The 18,075-nt window shown below is 45.0% G+C and overlaps 1 protein-coding gene across 1 annotated transcript in view; it reads right to left on the reverse strand.

The window, feature by feature from the left end:
- The window catches only part of TRPM2 (transient receptor potential cation channel subfamily M member 2), a 1,329,765-nt gene that overhangs the window by 1,274,307 nt on the left and 37,383 nt on the right, over positions 1–18,075 (reverse strand). The window contains exon 2 of the mRNA XM_069733764.1: positions 2,840–3,032. Within this exon, the coding sequence (XP_069589865.1) occupies positions 2,840–2,989 (150 nt within the window). The 5' untranslated portion in view covers positions 2,990–3,032. The remainder of the gene's footprint in view (positions 1–2,839; positions 3,033–18,075) is intronic.

The raw sequence follows: 18,075 nt of genomic DNA on the forward strand, positions 1-18,075 counted from the left end.
ATTTTGTCTGCCATGGGATTTTCTTGTGTAAATACTGATGAAAAAAAGTCATTTAGCATATTGGCTTTTTCCTCATCCTCATCCACCATCTCACCCAGACTATTTTTAAGGGGGCCAACACTATCATTTTTTAGTTTCTTACTATTTATGTAGTTAAAGAATATTTTAGGATTATTTTTACTCTCTCTGGCAATGAGTCTCTCTGTCTCAATCTTTGCTGCCTTGATTTGATTTTTACAGAATTTATTTAATTTTCTGTATTTATTTAATGCCTCCTCACTACCTACTTCCTTTAATTCTCTAAATGCTTTCTTTTTGTCACTTATTGCGCCCCTTACAGCTCTATTTAGCCATATTGGTTTCCTCCTATTTCTAGTATGTTTATTCCCATACGGTATATACTGTGCACAGGTCCTATCCAGGATGCTAATAAACGTCTCCCATTTTCTTTGTGTATTTTTGTGTCTAAGGATATCGTCCCAGTTAATTGCACCAAGATCCTCTCTCATCCGTTGGAAATTTGCCCTCCTGAAGTTTAGTGTCCTTGTAACCCCTCTACTACACATCTTTTTAAAGGATACATGAAAACTTATTATTTTGTGATCGCTATTTCCCAAGTGACCCCCAACCCTTATATTTGATATGCGGTCTGGCCTGTTGGTTAATATTAGGTCTAGCAGTGCCCCCTTTCATGTTGGGTCCTGAACCAGTTGTGAAAGGTAATTGTCTCTCATAGTTGTCAAAAACCGATTACCTTTGCTGGAACTGCAGGTTTCCGTTCCCCAATCTATTTCAGGGTAGTTGAAGTCCCCCATAATAATGACTTCTCCTTGAGTTGCAGCTTCATCTATTTGCTTTACGAGGATATTCTCCATTGCTTCCATTATTTTTGGAGATTTATAACAAACCCCTATCAGTAATTTATTATTTTTTCCCCCTCCCCTTATCTCCACCCACAGGGATTCTACATTTTCCTTAAATTCACCTATATTATCGCGCAGGATGGCAGGGGGCAGCGGTATTCACCAGACGCGAAACGCGCGTTGGGGTAAACAACAGAGACCAGGACAGGACCAGCCACACCGATCATGGGTAAATAGAGCCTTGAACGTTACTTCATTTTATATATTTTGCCATTACAAACATCTGATCTGCCTGGCGATCTGACTGCTGTGGTATACTATTGGCACTGTGTATGCTTACTTTAATGGACAGTCTTAATACCACGGTCTGTCAGTGGATCTATACCTGTCATTATAGCACATTTGTTGCATGGTACATATAAGTCTATTTGATGGGGTCCTGATCCAGGGTCTATTGTTTTTTGATGTACTCACGGATTTCTCACATGTCATTGTATATGTGGTACCAGTTTTAATAATTTTGTATTGTTCTTAATAAAGATTGGTTATGATTGATTACGTTATTTCTGGCAGTTTCTTTGACTCTTAGTTCTCCTTAGATATATGATTATGATTTGAGTCGCCATAGTTATTTTTGGTCGACTATCCTTTGCTGATGTTCTGTTTATATAAAGACATAATTTCAGTTGTTTCACACCTTTTTGTTAAGTATATAATTCCACATGTGTTAATTCATAGTTTTGATGCCTTAAGTGTGAATTTACAATTTTCATAGTCATGAGAATACAGAAAAATCATTAAATGAGAAGGTGAGTCCAAACTTTTGGTCTGTACTGTATATGTGTATATATGTATATATATATATACATATATATATATATATGTGTGTGTGTGTGTGTGTGTGTATACACACACATAATGTATATACTCACGTGTGGAGAAGATCAGACAACAAAAAAACAAAAAAAGGATGAGTACATAGCACAGGCAGGAATAAGGATTGTTTACTGTACTGTGTGCATATTGCCATGGTGTGCCGTAAGTCTTTTCACTACCTCTCAGCTCTTGATCTGATGCTGGCAGGAAGCTGAGAGGGAAATTCTGAGATTATGGAGGATACACAGTGAAGTAAATGTAAGCAATGCTAAGCATCTTCCATTTACTTCACGGAGGGGCTGCAGAATAAGGCTTGCCTTAGGCAAGTGCTCTGTTTGCCCCCACTAATGCTGGCCCTGCATCCGAGCACAAAGTCTGATTATTTATATCAATAAATCAACTGGAAGACATTCAAACAAAAGATGTATGTGTAAGTGTATGTAAAAGATTAGGTGTTTTGGCGGCAGACGGCAGTGGAGTTGGACAGTACCGAACACTTGCTCAAACACTGAACACTGATGATGTTGCTGTCAATGGTAAAATCATCCTACTGTGAATTAGACAAGTGAGTACACCCTATTATTGATCCTTACTATTACATTTTCAGGAGTTGTGACCTGCATTTGCTTCAGTGGAGGCTGCGGCTTGAAAAATTCACCATGTGAGCAATGAAAGATAAGTGCTTTTGGGCATAAGACCACAAAGCAGACACCTCATTTTTGCAAGAAATAATATGCATTGGGTATTTTATTGCAAGGAATAGCACACGTCATTATTTCTCACAAGGTGGTGGACTCCACTAACTGGAACGGCAGTTCCAGAAAACTTAACCAGGGAGTTGAGTAGGCACAGAAAGAAGTGATTGAAAATGTTCATCTGCTTTCTCCACACACAATCAGGAATGAATATCGGGAAGGTGTTTTTTTTAAACTAAGCAAGCCAGTTTGGTTGCCTATTTGTAAATTGCTCATGCATGGGGTACTTAAGGCACTTTAACTTATTCTAATCTAATGCAAACTTTCCATTCAGTGATCTAGAAATCAATTAGCATAAGTGGTAGGAATAAAACAACTTAAATAAGTTAAAAAAATTATGAATACCTGTTCATTTGCAGAAGGGGAACATTGTGTCATTTTATTGCGCTTGCTTTTGTTAGTTGGTCTCAAGTTCGATACTAAATGTGATATTCCTCTGGGTTGTGTCTTAGAACTGTCTTCATCTTGACTAATACTACTCTCGGCAGAAGACATCACAAAGACTTGGTTTTGAACTTGAAAGTGGAGTTTTCTACATCTAGAGAGAAAAAGAATAGTTCATATTTCTAGTAATCAGGATCCTGAAATTTCACATTACCAGAATAATAAAGCACAAATGGTTTAAAAGCCAGAGTGTCAAATCAAAAACTTTAATTTTTTTTTGCTTTTCACAAAGACAACAACAGAACAAGTAAAAAAAAATGTCTGAAAGTTACAAAATAAATTTTGTGTACATTTTAAACGAATATGTGTTAGTGAATATCATTTTAATCTACATTTGGCTGATGTGCAGCATGTATACAGCCATGGCCGAAAAAGTAGGCTCATTCTATTATGCTAGTCACTCAGAATAGTCAAGGAGTCCAAGGTCAGAAGTCCGGCTGGTACGTCATAAATAGTGTTGAGCATTCCGATACCGCAAGTATCGGGTATCGGCCGATACTTGCGGTATCGGAATTCCGATACCGAGATCCGATACTTTTGTGGTATCGGGTATCGGTATCGGATCCATAGGGATGTGTAAAATAAAGAATTAAAATAAAAAATATTGATATGCTCACCTCTCCGGCAGCCCCTGGACATCACGCTGGTAACCGGCCGGCTTCTTTGTTTAAAATGAGCGCCTTTAAGACCTGCGAATGAGGTCGCTGGTTCTGATTGGTCGCGTGCCGCTCATGTGACCGCCACGCGACCAATCAGAAGCCGCGACGTCATTCTCATTCACTAAACTCCTAATTCTAGGAATTAAGGACCTGCGAATGACGTCGCGGCTTCTGATTGGTCGCGTGGCGGTCACATGGGCGGCACGCGACCAATCAGAACCCGCGACGTCATTCGCAGGTCCTAAAGGCGCTCATTTTAAACAAAGAAGCCTGCTGGTTACCAGCGTGAAGTCCAGGGGCCGCCGGAGAGGTGAATATATCAATATTTTTTATTTTAATTCTTTATTTTACACCTTAATATGGATCCCAGGGCCTGAAGGAGAGTTTCCTCTCCTTCAGACCCTGGGAACCATCAGGATACATTCCGATACTTGGTGTCCCATTGACTTGTATTGGTATCGGATATCGGTATCGGCGATATCCGATATTTTTCGGGTATCGGCCGATACTATCCGATACCGATACTTTCAAGTATCGGATGGTATCGCTCAACACTAGTCATAAACAGTGTCATAACTCTGGATTGGCTGATTCTGGCTCCTTCCTAGTCAGGTCTGGGTTAAATTAGTCCGCCTCTCTTTGGTTCTGGGGTGGCTATTTAATGCTGGTGGTTCCTGGGTTCTAAGTCAGTTATACTTCCATCTACTCAGTATGAGATAGCTGACCCAGGTTATTCATCTGTAATCGTTGTGCCTCTGTGCGTGTGTGCCTTGTTGTGTATGACCAGGTTTGCCCCCTGACTACTGTCCCTGTTTTCTGCTTGGTACTTCTCTGTCTATCCTGGCTTTCTGACCCCTTGGCTTGTCTCTGACTAATCTGCTGTTTTTCCCCTTCAAACCTTGCCCCTGACCGTTGGATTGTCCTTTGACTACACCTCTGCCTTAGTACTATGTGTCCTGCATTTTTTGGTAGACCCTCCGTTCACACGCGGTATCTCTGCCCCATCATCCCTGCAGTGATCATGTGACCTGCCTATTTCAGATCCTGTGTGCACTGTGTGCCTCATTCCTCCCTCTCCCTGCGCTCCCGCTAGCGCCCCCTTAGGCTGCCTCTCTACGACACCAGGCAGCGTCCTTACAAACAGAAGGAAGAGAAAAAAGTGCAGTCAGGTAATGTTCTGAGGTCAGAATACAAGGAGGAGAAGAGGAGAAGAGAACTGTCTGAAGACCTGAGAACCAAAATTGTATAAAAATATCCACAATCTCAAGGTAAGGCTACGTTCACATTTGCGTTGCGTCGGGCGCAGCCACGGCGACGCATGCGTCATGCTCCCCTATATTTAACATGGGGGGTGCATAAACATGCGTTGTGTTGCGTTTTGTGACGCATGTGTTTTTTTGGGCGCAAGCGTCAGGGCGCAGAGGATGCTGCTTGTTGCATTTTTTTGCGCTACAAAAATGAACGCATGCGTCACAAAACGCTGCGTTTTGCTGCCTTTTTGCGTGCATTGTGTGTTGCGTCGCCGACGCAGCACACAACAACGCAAATGTGAACGTAGCCTTACAAGTCTGTCTCCAGAGATCGTGATGTTCCTTTGTCCACAATGAGCAACATAATCAAGACTTTTCAAGACATGGCACTGTAGCTAATTGCCCTGGATGTGGATGGCAGAGAAAAAATGATGAAAGGTTGCAGGATAGTCTGGATGGTGGACAAGCAGCCACAATCAAGTTCCAAAGACATTCAAGCTGTCCTGCAATCTCAGGGCATCAGTGTCAGCGCAAACTCTCCGTCGACATTGGAATGAAATTAAACCTTAAGGCAGGAAACCCAGGAGGATCTCCCTGCGGACACAATGACATAAAAAAGCTAGATTGCAGTATGTCAAAATGTACATGAGAAAGTCAAAATCCCTCTGGGAACACATCTTATGCACATACGAGACACACGAGACTAAGATAGAGCTTTTTGGGATAGCACATCATTTTACTGTTTACCGAATACAGAATAAGACCTACAAAGAAAAGAATACTGTGCCTACAGTCAAATATTGTGGAGGTTCAATTCTGTTTTGGGGTTGTTTTGCTGCCTCTTGCACTGGGTGCTTAGGTCCAGCAGGACACTGACCCCAAACATTCTTCAAGAATCTGTATTTTTCGGACTATAAGACGCACTCAGGTTTTAGAGGTGGAAAATAGGGAAAAAAATATTTGAAGCAAAAAAGGTGGTAAAATATTTAATAACATAAACATACTATTATATAATAACGACACATATATAATAGTATGTTATTATGTTGGAAGCTGCGGGTAGACGATGGAGCTGCGGGACCAGTGTGGTGTCTGTAAAGACCTGTATGATGTGTTATGACCTGGTGGTTAGGACAATAATGGACCTGGTGGTTAAGAGCACACGGAATGCCCTGATAGTTACTAATAATACAGGACAAGCTCTGAGATGTGGGAACTCTGCTGACCGTAATCCCTAATCCACGAAGTCGGGGACCCACACAGCGCCGGCGGTTAGCGAAACGTTGAGCCTTCTCCTGGGACAATGTCAAATTGTCCACCACATGAGTCCAAATCTGCTGCAACCTATCCACCACAGTATCTACACCATGACAGTCCGAAGACTCAACCTGCCCTGAAGAGAAACGAGGATGGAAACCAGAATTGCAGAAAAACGGCGAAACCAAAGTAGCCGAGCTGGCCCGATTATTAAGGGCGAACTCAGCCAAAGGCAAAAAGGACACCCAATCATCCTTATCAGCAGAAACAAAGCATCTCAGATATGTTTCCAAAGTCTGATTAGTTCGTTCGGTTTGGCCATTTGTCTGAGGATGGAAAGTCGAGGAAAAAGACAAATCAATGCCCATCCTAGCACAAAAGGATCGCCAAAACCTCGAAACAAACTGGGAACCTCTGTCCGAAACGATGTTCTCCGGAATGCCATGTAAAAGAACCACATGCTGGAGAAACAATGGCACCAAATCAGAGGAGGAAGGCAATTTAGACAAGGGTACCAAATGGACCATCTTAGAGAAGCGATCACAAACCACCCAAATGACCGACATCTTTTGAGAGACAGGGAGATCCGAAATAAAATCCATAGAAATATGCGTCCAGGGCCTCTTCGGGACCGGCAGGGGCAAAAGCAACCCACTGGCATGAGAACAGCAGGGCTTAGCCCGAGCACAAGTCCCACAGGACTTCACAAAAGAACGCACATCCCGCGACAAAGACGGCCACCTGTACTGTTATGACCTGGTGGTTAGGACAATAATGGACCTGGTGGTTAAGAGCACACGGAATGACCTGATAGTTACTAATAATACAGGACAAGCTCTGAGACGTGTGAACTCTGCTGACCGCAATCCCTAATCCTATCACACACACTAGAAATAGCCGTGGATTGCTCCTAACGCTCCCTATGCAACTCGTCACAGCCTAAGGAACTAGCTAGCCCTAAAGATAGAAAAATAAAGCCTACCTTGCCTCAGAGAAATTCCCCAAAGGAAAAGGCAGCCCCCCACATATAATGACTGTGAGTTAAGATGAAAATTACAAACACAGAGATGAAATAGATTTAGCAAAGTGAGGCCCGACTTACTGAACAGACAGAGGATAGGAAAGGTAACTTTGCGGTCAGCACAAAAACTACAAAAAGACCACGCAGAGGGCGCAAAAAGACCCTCCGCACCGACTCATGGTGCGGAGGCGCTCCCTCTGCGTCCCAGAGCTTCCAGCAAGCAAGACAAAAATCAAAATAGCAAGCTGGACAGAAAAATAGCAAACAGAGAAAAACAAGCAGGAACTTAGCTTCTGCTGGGAAGACAGGTCACAAGAACGATCCAGGAGCGAACTAGACCAATACTGGGACATTGACAGGTGGCATGGAGCAATGATCTAGGTGGAGTTAAATAGAGCAGCCAGCTAACGAATTAACCTCGTCACCTGTGGAAGGAAACTCAGAAGCCGCAGCCCCACTCACAACCACCAGAGGAAGCCCATGGACAGAACCAGCCGAAGTACCATTCATGACCACAGGAGGGAGCTTGACAACAGAATTCACAACAATGATGATGCTAGAGAGTGAGTATAAGAATGGGGACACAGGGCTTATATTTAAATCACCACTCCAGCACTGAAAAATAACACTGGACTGCTGCTTTGAGACTCCCAGAATGTCCTGCAGAACCTATGGCGTGCTGGGAGTTATAGTTCACCACAGAAGTGGCAGAGTGCTTTATTGTGTGTTGTAGTGACTAACCTTTTAATTGTGGCAGCCAGCCACACTGTGGTGAGGTAAAATGGGTCCAGCATCCCATCCCATGACACCACAGAGCGCTCCCTCTTGTTGCCTCTCCACAGCACAGGAGGAAGCCAGCAGATTGCAGTGTGGTGTCTGCAGGACCTGTGATGACATCAGAAGAGGGAGGGCTCTGTGCTGCCATGTGATGCTCCAGCCCGCCCTCTTCATGACATCACACAGGTCCTTGTGCTGGAGCACTCAGCATCCAGCATAGCCCTGACAGGCAGGTATGCAGCGATCTTGTCCCCTCTGGCCCCTGCTGCTGCCTCCTCCTCCACCAGACACACAGATCTCCCCAGCTGCTGCAGGAATCCAGCGCTGGGGAAACCATGTGTGTCCCTGTGAAGGAGTATTCATGTGCTGCTCCCAGCTCACCACTCAGCTGACAGGCGGGCGGGGAAGCAGCTAATGAATATTCAGTGCGCTTTAATGATTGGGACCATGTGTTTTCCCCAGCACTGATTCCTGAAGCCAGGCAGGGACATTTTTCTGCCTCCTGCCTCCTAGTGCAATCCCACTCACTGCTGCCCCCTCCCCACGTTACATCGCTACCATAAGATGCACCCACACTTTCCTCTCAAATTTGGAGGAAAAAAAGTGCGTCTTATGGTCAGAAAAATACGGTATCCAGAAATGGATGGAAACAAAGTGCTAGAGAATTCAGAAGAGGCCAGCAATGAGTTTGGATCAAAGTCTCAATGAACACCTGCAGAGAGATCTTAAAATTGCTGTAGGGAAAAGGCGACATTCAAATATGAGAAATCTGGAGCAGTTTGCAAAAGAAGAGTGGTCCAAAATGCCAGTTGTATGATGTGAGAATTATGTCACAGTTTAATAGGATATATTATTAGAGATAGTATTTAAGTAATCACCCCCAAACTCTAATGAATAATTTTATAAAAACTTTAATCTTTTATATATGAATAATTTAAAAATGTATAAATATACCGAGAGAATATAACCCAACACCAATACACAAAATATAAAAGCTATAGAGGCACCCAGGGAAGGTGCCTGACCCTATATACACAACCTATCTCACCCTGCCTGACAGTGGAGGTTGGCCCCCTATATCCTGCGCACTGGCGCCCCCACTCGTCGACGGCTCTCCCTATATGCCCTGAATGTCTCCCTCAGTGGCTGGGGAGTGAAAAAGATACAATATTAGGGTGAAAAGATAGATAAAAATTAGGATATTACCTTGATCTATACTGTATTTGATCTGAATATAAAGTATTCTAGTAGCTAATTGCTTTATGGATGTCTAAGTCTATAGCTAGACCTGCAGGGATATAGCCTAAAGTCTGGATGTAAAAGATTCTAGTGGCTAATTACTATATAGATGCCTTACCCTGTAGCTAGATCTGTAAGGGTATATCCTAAACAAATATAGCAAGGTTTTTGCAGAGATGAGTGCTAATGCTACACTCTGACGACTGAGATAAGAAAAATACTTTTCTATACATATGTATTAGGGTCAAAAATTGAGGAAAGGAGCAAAAAGTAACAGAAGATTATTTAAATTTGGTATTATTGATTGAATCAATTTCAATACAGTAAGCAGGTGGATGAAATATCCTCTATGATAGACGCAATACCAACTCTCTATTGAAAAAACGTATCCCTAAAAAGGGACCAAAAGTTACCTGAGCCAGATAGTACTTTCAATACAAATGCTCCAAAGCCACCACCCTTATAATAAGAGTAGTTGCCATTCAAAGAAGATGAATATATTCCCCAATTCAAAGAAATGACATATCAAATCGTATATTCAAATATCAACATAATACTGGTAATGGCAAATGATATATCATGCCATATACTCCAATATTCACACACTCAACGCGATTCCCCTCCACTGAGGTTCATCAGGAGTAGATTAACAGGTCAGGAGTAGGGTTGAGCGACTTTTACTTTTTTAGGGTCGAGTCGGGTTTTGCGAAATCCGACTATCTCAAAAGTCGAGTCGAGTGAAATCGGCCGATTATCGTGAAAAGTCGGGGATCGACCGAAACACGAAACCCAATGCATGTCAATGGGGAAGCATAGTCGGCAGTGAGTGGAGGCCAGGAAAACACCTACAGTGCCCATTTTAAAGGGAACCTGTCACCTGAATTTGGCGGGACTGGTTTTGGGTCATATGGGCGGAGTTTTCGGGTGTTTGATTCACCCTTTCCTTACCCGCTGGCTGCATGCTTGCCGAAATATTGGATTGAAGTTCATTTTCTGTCCTCTGTAGTAGGGTTGAGCGAAACGGGTCGAAATATTTCAAAAGTCGCCGACTTTTGGCAATGTCGGGTTTCATGAAACCCGACCCGACCCCAGTGTGGGGTCGGCCATGAAGTCGGCGATCTTTTGAATCTGGAATCGGAATTCCGATACCGATTCCCGATATGTTTAAGATATCGGGAATTGGTATCGGAATTCAGATTTAAGTGTAAAATAAAGAATTAAAATAAAAAATATCGCAATACTTACCCTCTGACGCGCCCTGGTACTAACCGGCAGCCTTTCTTCCTTAGAATCAGCCTTCCAAGACCTTGCGGTGACGTCGCGGCTTCTGATTGGTCGCGCGGCGGTCACATGGGCGGCCGCGCGACCAATCACAAGCCGCGACGTCACCGAAGGTCCTGGAAGCGCTGATTCTTAGGAAGGACCTTCGGTGACGTCGCGGTGACGTCGCGGCTTGTGATTGGTCGCGCGGCCGCCCATGTGACCGCCGCGCGACCAATCAGAAGCCGCGACGTCACCGCAAGGTCTTGGAAGGCTGATTCTAAGGAAGAAAGGCTGCCGGTTAGTACCAGGGCGCGTCAGAGGGTAAGTATTGCGATATTTTTTATTTTAATTCTTTATTTTACACTAAAATATGGATCGCAGGGCCTGAAGGAGAGTTTCCGCTCCTTCAGACCCTGGGAACCATGGAAACCCAATGCACTGCATTGGGTTTCGCGTTTCGGCCGACCCCGACCCCGACTTTTTTATAGGATCGGCCGATTTCACTCGACCCGACTTTTGAAAAAGTCGGGTTTCGTGAAACCCGACCCGATCCTATAAAAGCAAAGGTCGCTCAACCCTACTCTGTAGTACACGCTTGCGCAGGCATGTACTATGGATGACAGAGAATGAACTTCAATCCAATATTGCGGCCAGCATGCAGCCAGCGTGTAAGGAAAGGGTGAATCAAACACCCGAAAACTCCGCCCATATGACCCAAAACCAGTACCGCCAAATTCAGGTGACAGGTTTCCTTTAAAATCCCCTCCCTATTGGATGTCTGTTCGTGGAAGGTGGGTGATTGCTATCTAGCGCCTGACTCAGCTACCAGCACGTTACACACTATTCAGCGTCTATTGCTGTGACCGCCAGTGCGGCGCCGTGCGCTTTCACAGCGCTTTCCTGACCCAAGCCTGGGTGGTTAGTGGCGTCCGCCAGTGCGGCACCGCATGCACTCTCGTGCATATTTATTATTACTTTGGTTACGCTGACACACCATTAGCGGTGTCGAGCGCAAGTAGTCTAGTCGGACTCGGATCCCAAGTCTTGGGTCTGAGTTTGGTGACTCCTTGCTTGCGCTCTTGTGTGCAGTACCGCGGCCCTGTGACTTAACAGGGTTCACTTCCTTCACACAGGGTGAAGTTAACCCGTGTGTGTATTCACATTGTACCGCCATATAGTCCGTCATTACTTGGCAGCAGGTTCCATCTCTGCACGGTGGACCCCGGGCTGCGAACGCACCTTAATCTATCTAATTATTTGGTGCGTTCCGCTAGCCCTAACATTATACTAGCGCCAGGGTCTGGCTAGTACTGACGGACAAACAGAAATCCTTGCGGTATATCCAGCAGCTGGAGGGTAGGTTGGCGGCTCTCGAGAGCTCAACCTCAGCTGTGGATGTTACCGCAGTTGCTGTACAGGCTGCTAGCGTGGCTGCAGCAACCTTGTCCATTGCCACCCCTGTTCCAACATTATCTCGCCTCCCGCTGACAGAAACATTTTCTGGTGATAGCAAATTTTGTAGGGGATTCGTGAGTCAGTGCTCTATTCACCTCGAGCTCCTGGCTGCACGTTTTACCACAGAGCGGGCTAAGGTGGGATTTATAGTGTTTCTCTTGTCGGACAGGGTGTTGGAATGGGCTACGCCGCTGTGGGAGCGTGGCGATCATGTGGTGCAGAGTGCTCCGCTGTTCCTGAGCACTCTGAAACAGGTCTTTTTAGGACCTCAAGTCACCCATGATACTGCGCTCCAACTGCTGGCATTAACTCAGGGTGAGTCCTTGGTCAGTCATTTTGCCATCCAATTCTGTACTTTAGCTTCTGAGCTGGAGTGGTCGGATAAAGCCCTTATCCCCATATTTTGGAGGGGCCTGGCTGATCACGTTAAGGATGCTCTGGACACTAGGGAGATTCCTGCCACACTGGAGGAATTAATAAGTGTCTCTACTCGAATTGACCTCCGTTTTAACGATCGGAGGTTGGAGCGAGCCCAGTGTAGGCAGAGGTTTCGGCTGGCTCCTACCTTTGCCAAACCTCTGGAATCTCCGGTCCTGGTTCCTGAGTCACATGAGGCCATGGAAGTGTCACGAACGGGATCTAAGTTCCGGACTGCTTGTGCACTCAAGGTCTGTCATGTTTGCCAGCAGTCAGGAAATCTAGCCACCAGATGTCCTCAGCGGTCGAGGAAACGTCAGCGTCTAGTGATAGTAGGTGGAGGTACACTAGACACGGCGACGTTTGCCTCCAAATTGTCCTTTAAGGGGACAATTATTATAGGCTCATTCTCCCACTCGGTAGAGCTCTGCGTGGATTCTGGTGTGGAGGGCAATTTTATGTCTTCTGCCTTCGCCCAACGTCACGCAATACCCCTGGTTATGCTAGCTCAACCAGTAATGGTACGAGTGGTGAATGGGTCGACACTGCCCTCACAGATAACACACCAGACCATCCCTTTTACTCTGTCCAGGTCGCCATCTCATCAGGAGATTATATCTCTGCTCGTCATTCCTGAGGGAATTGATGAGGTCATCTTGGGAATACCTTGGCTACGGTACCACTCTCCTCATATCGAGTGGTCCTCAGGCAGAATTCTGGGATGGGGCGAATCTTGTGGGGGTAGGTGTCAGAGGGAGTGCGTTCAGGTTGCTACTACAGAGGTACCCGCAGATCTATCCTCTCTCCCCAAGCAGTATTGGTCTTATGCAGACGTGTTCTCCAAAAAGGTGGCGGAGACCCTTCCGCCCCATTGCCCCTATGACTGTCCTATTGATCTCTTGCCTGGTGCTGAGCCTCCCCGGGGTCGAGTCTATCCGTTATCTCTCCCAGAGACTGAGGCAATGTCACAGTACATCCAGGAAAATCTGGCAAGAGGATTCATTAGGAAGTCAGTGTCACCTGCTGGGGCAGGGTTCTTCTTCGTGCAGAAGAAGAATGGGGAATTGCGTCCATGCATAGACTACAGGGGTCTTAACGCCATCACCGTTAAGAATAAGTATCCTCTGCCCTTGATATCTGAGCTCTTCGATAGGCTTCAGGGAGCAAGGGTATTTACTAAATTAGATCTGCGGGGTGCTTACAACCTGATTCGCATCCGTGAGGGGGATGAATAGAAGACGGCTTTTAACACCAGGAATGGGCACTATGAATATCTGGTGATGCCCTTCGGGCTCTGTAATGCCCCAGCCGTTTTCCAAGACTTTGTGAACGACATCTTCCGGGATATGCTTTCCACCTCGGTCATAGTCTATCTGGATGATAATCTCATCTACTCTCCAGATATTGACTCCCACCGGAGAGATGTTTGCAAAGTCTTCGACCTCCTACGGGCAAACTCCCTCTATGCCAAGTTGGAGAAGTGTATGTTCGAGCAGGAGTCCTGACCTTTCCTAGGCTATATCATCTCTGCCCAGGGTTTGGCTATGGATCCTGCCAAACTACAGGCTGTGATGGACTGGCAGGAACCCCATTCTTTTAAAGCGGTGCAGCGATTTATGGGGTTCATTAATTATTATCGCCAGTTTGTTCCACACTTCTCAACTTTGGTAGCTCCCTTGGTTGCCCTCACCAAGAAGGGGGCAAATCCCAAATTGTGGTCTGAGGAGGTCTCCAAGGCCTTTAACTCCATAAAGTCACACTTCGCTAGCGCTCCCATCCTACATCGCCCCGATGTAGATAAGCCATTTATCATGGAGGTGGATGCCTCTTCTGTTGGTGCTGGAGCAGTCCTCTTCCAAAAGGATGCTCAAGGTCGGAAGCATCCTTGCTTCTTCTTTTCTAAGATCTTCTCACCAGCAGAGAGAAATTATTTCATCGGGGACAGGGAGTTGCTAGCCATGAAGTTGGCTTTCTCTGAGTGGAGACATCTCTTGGAGGGAGCTCGTTTTCCCTTCCAAGTCTTCACAGACTAGGGTTGAGCGAAACGGGTCGTTCATTTTCAAAAGTCGCCGACTTTTGGCAAAGTCGGGTTTCATGAAACCCGATCCGACCCCTGTGCGTGGTCGGCCATGCGGTACGCGACTTTCGCGCCAAAGTCGCGTTTCAATGACGCGAAAAGCGCCATTTCTCAGCCAATGAAGGTGAACGCAGAGTGTGGGCAGCGTAATGACATAGGTCCTGGTCCCCACCATCTTAGAGAAGGGCATTGCAGTGATTGGCTTGCTGTCTGCGGCGTCACAGGGGCTATAAAGGGGCGTTCCCGCCGACCGCCATCTTACTGCTGCTGATCTGAGCTTAGGGAGAGGTTGCTGCCGCTTCGTCAGAAGCAGGGATAGTGTTAGGCAGGGTCGATTAACCACCAAACCGCTTGTGCTGTAGCGATTTCCACTGTCCAACACCACCTTCGGTGTGCAGGGACAGTGGAAGCTACATTTTTTTTTTTCTCAGCGCTGTAGCTCATTGGGCTGCCCTAGAAGGCTCCCTGATAGCTGCATTGCTGTGTGTACGCCGCTGTGCAAACCAACTGCTTTTTTCAAAGCACAAATCCTGTTGTTCTGCACAGCTATCTTGTTTGTTTGTCCATACTTTTTATTTAATTTGTGCATCAGTCCACTTCTTATTGCTGCCTGCCATACCTGGCTGAGATTACTGCAGGGAGATAGTAATTGTAGGACAGTCCCTGGTTTTTTTTTGTTTTTTTTGTGGGAGATTAAGATTGGCATTTCTGCTAGAGTGCCATCCCTGTGTGTGCCATCTCTCACTCAGTGGGCCATAGAAAGCCTATTTATTTTTTTGCTTGATTTGGGTTCTAAAATCTACCTGAAAAAATCACTACATCAATCAGTGGGAGAAAAATATTGGCCTCAGGGCTTGTGTGCCACTCCTGACTCCTGTGTGTGCCATCTCTCACTCAGTGGGCCATAGAAAGCCTATTTATTTTTTTGCTTGATTTGGGTTCTAAAATCTACCTGAAAAAATCACTACATCAATCAGTGGGAGATAAATATTGGCCTCTGGGCTTGTGTGCCACTCCTGACTCCTGTGTGTGCCATCTCTCACTCAGTGGGCCATAGAAAGCCTATTTATTTTTTTGCTTGATTTGGGTTCTAAAATCTACCTGAAAAAATCACTACATCAATCAGTGGGAGAAAAATATTGGCCTCAGGGCTTGTGTGCCACTCCTGACTCCTGTGTGTGCCATCTCTCACTCAGTGGGCCATAGAAAGCTTATTTATTTTTTTTGCTTGATTTGGGTTCTAAAATCTACCTGAAAAAATCACTACATCAATCAGTGGGAGAAAAATATTGGCCTCAGGGCTTGTGTGCCACTCCTGACTCCTGTGTGTGCCATCTCTCACTCAGTGGGCCATAGAAAGCCTATTTATTTTTTTGCTTGATTTGGGTTCTAAAATCTACCTGAAAAAATCACTACATCAATCAGTGGGAGATAAATATTGGCCTCTGGGCTTGTGTGCCACTCCTGACTCCTGTGTGTGCCATCTCTCACTCAGTGGGCCATAGAAAGCCTATTTATTTTTTTGCTTGATTTGGGTTCTAAAATCTACCTGAAAAAATCACTACATCAATCAGTGGGAGATAAATATTGGCCTCAGGGCTTGTGTGCTACTCCTGACTCCTGTGTGTGCAATCTCTCACTCAGTGGGCCATAGAAAACCTTTTTTTGTTTTTGTATTTGGTTTCTAAATTGTCCCTGAAAAAATCATTTTATTTGGTTTCTAAATTCTTCCTGAAAAAATCATTTTATTTTAAGTTGTTTCTAAAGTCTTCCTGAAAAAACAAAAATAGGTGGGAGATTAATATTGCCCTTTCTGCTTGTGTGCCAGTCTTGACTCCTGGGTGTGCCATCTCTCTCTCTCTCTCTCTCTCAAATTGTGGGCCATAGAAAGCCTTTTTTTTTTTTTGCTTGATTTGGGTTCCAAAATCTACCTGAAAAAATCACTACATCAATCAGTGGGAGAAAAATATTGGCCTCAGGGCTTGTGTGCCACTCCTGACTCCTGTGTGTGCCATCTCTCACTCAGTGGGCCATAGAAAGCCTATTCATTTTTTTGCTTGATTTGGGTTCTAAAATCTACCTGAAAAAATCACTACATCAATCAGTGGGAGATAAATATTGGCCTCTGGGCTTGTGTGCCACTCCTGACTCCTGTGTGTGCCATCTCTCACTCAGTGGGCCATAGAAAGCCTATTTATTTTTTTTTTATTATTTTTTTTATTTGGTTTCTAAATTGTCCTTGAAAAAATCATTTTATTTTATTTGGTTTCTAAATTCTTCATGAAAAAATTATTTTATTTTATTTTGTTTCTAAAGTCTCCCTGAAAAAATAAATAAATAAATAAAACAGTGGGAGATTAATATTGCCCTTTCTGCTTGTGTGCCAGTCTTGACTCCTGGGTGTGGCATCTCTCTCTCTCTCTCTCTCTCAAATTGTGGGCCATAGAAAGCCTATTTATTTTTTTGCTTGATTTGGGTTCCAAAATCTACCTGAAAAAATCACTACATCAATCAGTGGGAGAAAAATATTGGCCTCTGGGCTTGTGTGCCACTCCTGACTCCTGTGTGTGCCATCTCTCACTCAGTGGGCCATAGAAAGCCTTTTTTTGTTTTTTTATTTGGTTTCTAAATTCTTCCTGAAAAAATCATTTTTTTTATTTTGTTTCTAAAGTCTCCCTGAAAAAAAAAAAAATAAAACAGTGGGAGATTAATATTGACATTTGTGCTTGAGTGACAGTCCTGCGTGTGTGGCATCTCTGTGATTTGGTGCCACAGAAAACAGAGTGTGTAACATTGTGCCTGATTTTCCTTGTGGTCTCACCAACCTGTAAAGGGATATTGAAATCATACTGAAGTTATAGGTCACCGTGTAAGTTGTTTGACAGCAACAAATAAAGTTACTTTGGTTAAGTTTTTAAAACAATGAGGAAGTCTGGTGCAAGAGGTCGTGGCCGTGGGCGTTCATTGTCAGCTGGTAATGATGGTAGTGGTAGTGGAGCATCAGGTGGTCGTGGGAAAAAAAATATTCCACCTAAGTATGGAGCTGTGGAGCCAGGTTCGTCGTCTGGCTACACAAGGCCTCGAACGCTCTCTTTTCTGGGAGTAGGAAAACCGCTTTTAAAGCCGGAGCAGCAACAGCAAGTTTTGGCTTACCTTGCAGACTCAGCCTCTAGCTCTTTTGCCTCCTCTTCTGAAACTGGTAAATGTAAAAGCAGCGCGTCGCTTGTGGATGTTCACGGTCAGGGACAAGTCGCTTCCTTGTCCTCTTCAGCAAAAACAACAACAAGAGAGAAGGATGCAGCAGGCGACACAACGGGTTACTCCATGGAGCTCTTTACACATACCGTCCCTGGCTTAGAAAGTGAAACACTTAACAGGCCATGCCCATTACAAGTAGATTCTGACATGGAGTGCACTGATGCACAGCCACAGCCTGACTACTATGCTGGTCCTTTGACTCAGACCACAACATTGTGGATCAGTACCCTGAGAGGGCAATCAGACCCTGATGAGACTATGTTGCCCCGTCACGAACGCTATACCACCGACCGACACGGTGACACAGACGAAGTTGCACACGAGCTAGAAGAGGAGGTAATAGATGACCCAGTTGTTGACCCCGATTGGCAGCCATTGGGGGAACAGGGTGCAGGCGGCAGTAGTTCAGTAGCGGAGGTGGAGGAGGGGCCGAAGCAGGCATCAACATCGCAACAGGTTCCATC

Source organism: Ranitomeya imitator, chromosome 7, assembly GCF_032444005.1.
Source record: "Ranitomeya imitator isolate aRanImi1 chromosome 7, aRanImi1.pri, whole genome shotgun sequence".
Lineage (NCBI taxonomy): Eukaryota > Metazoa > Chordata > Amphibia > Anura > Dendrobatidae > Ranitomeya > Ranitomeya imitator.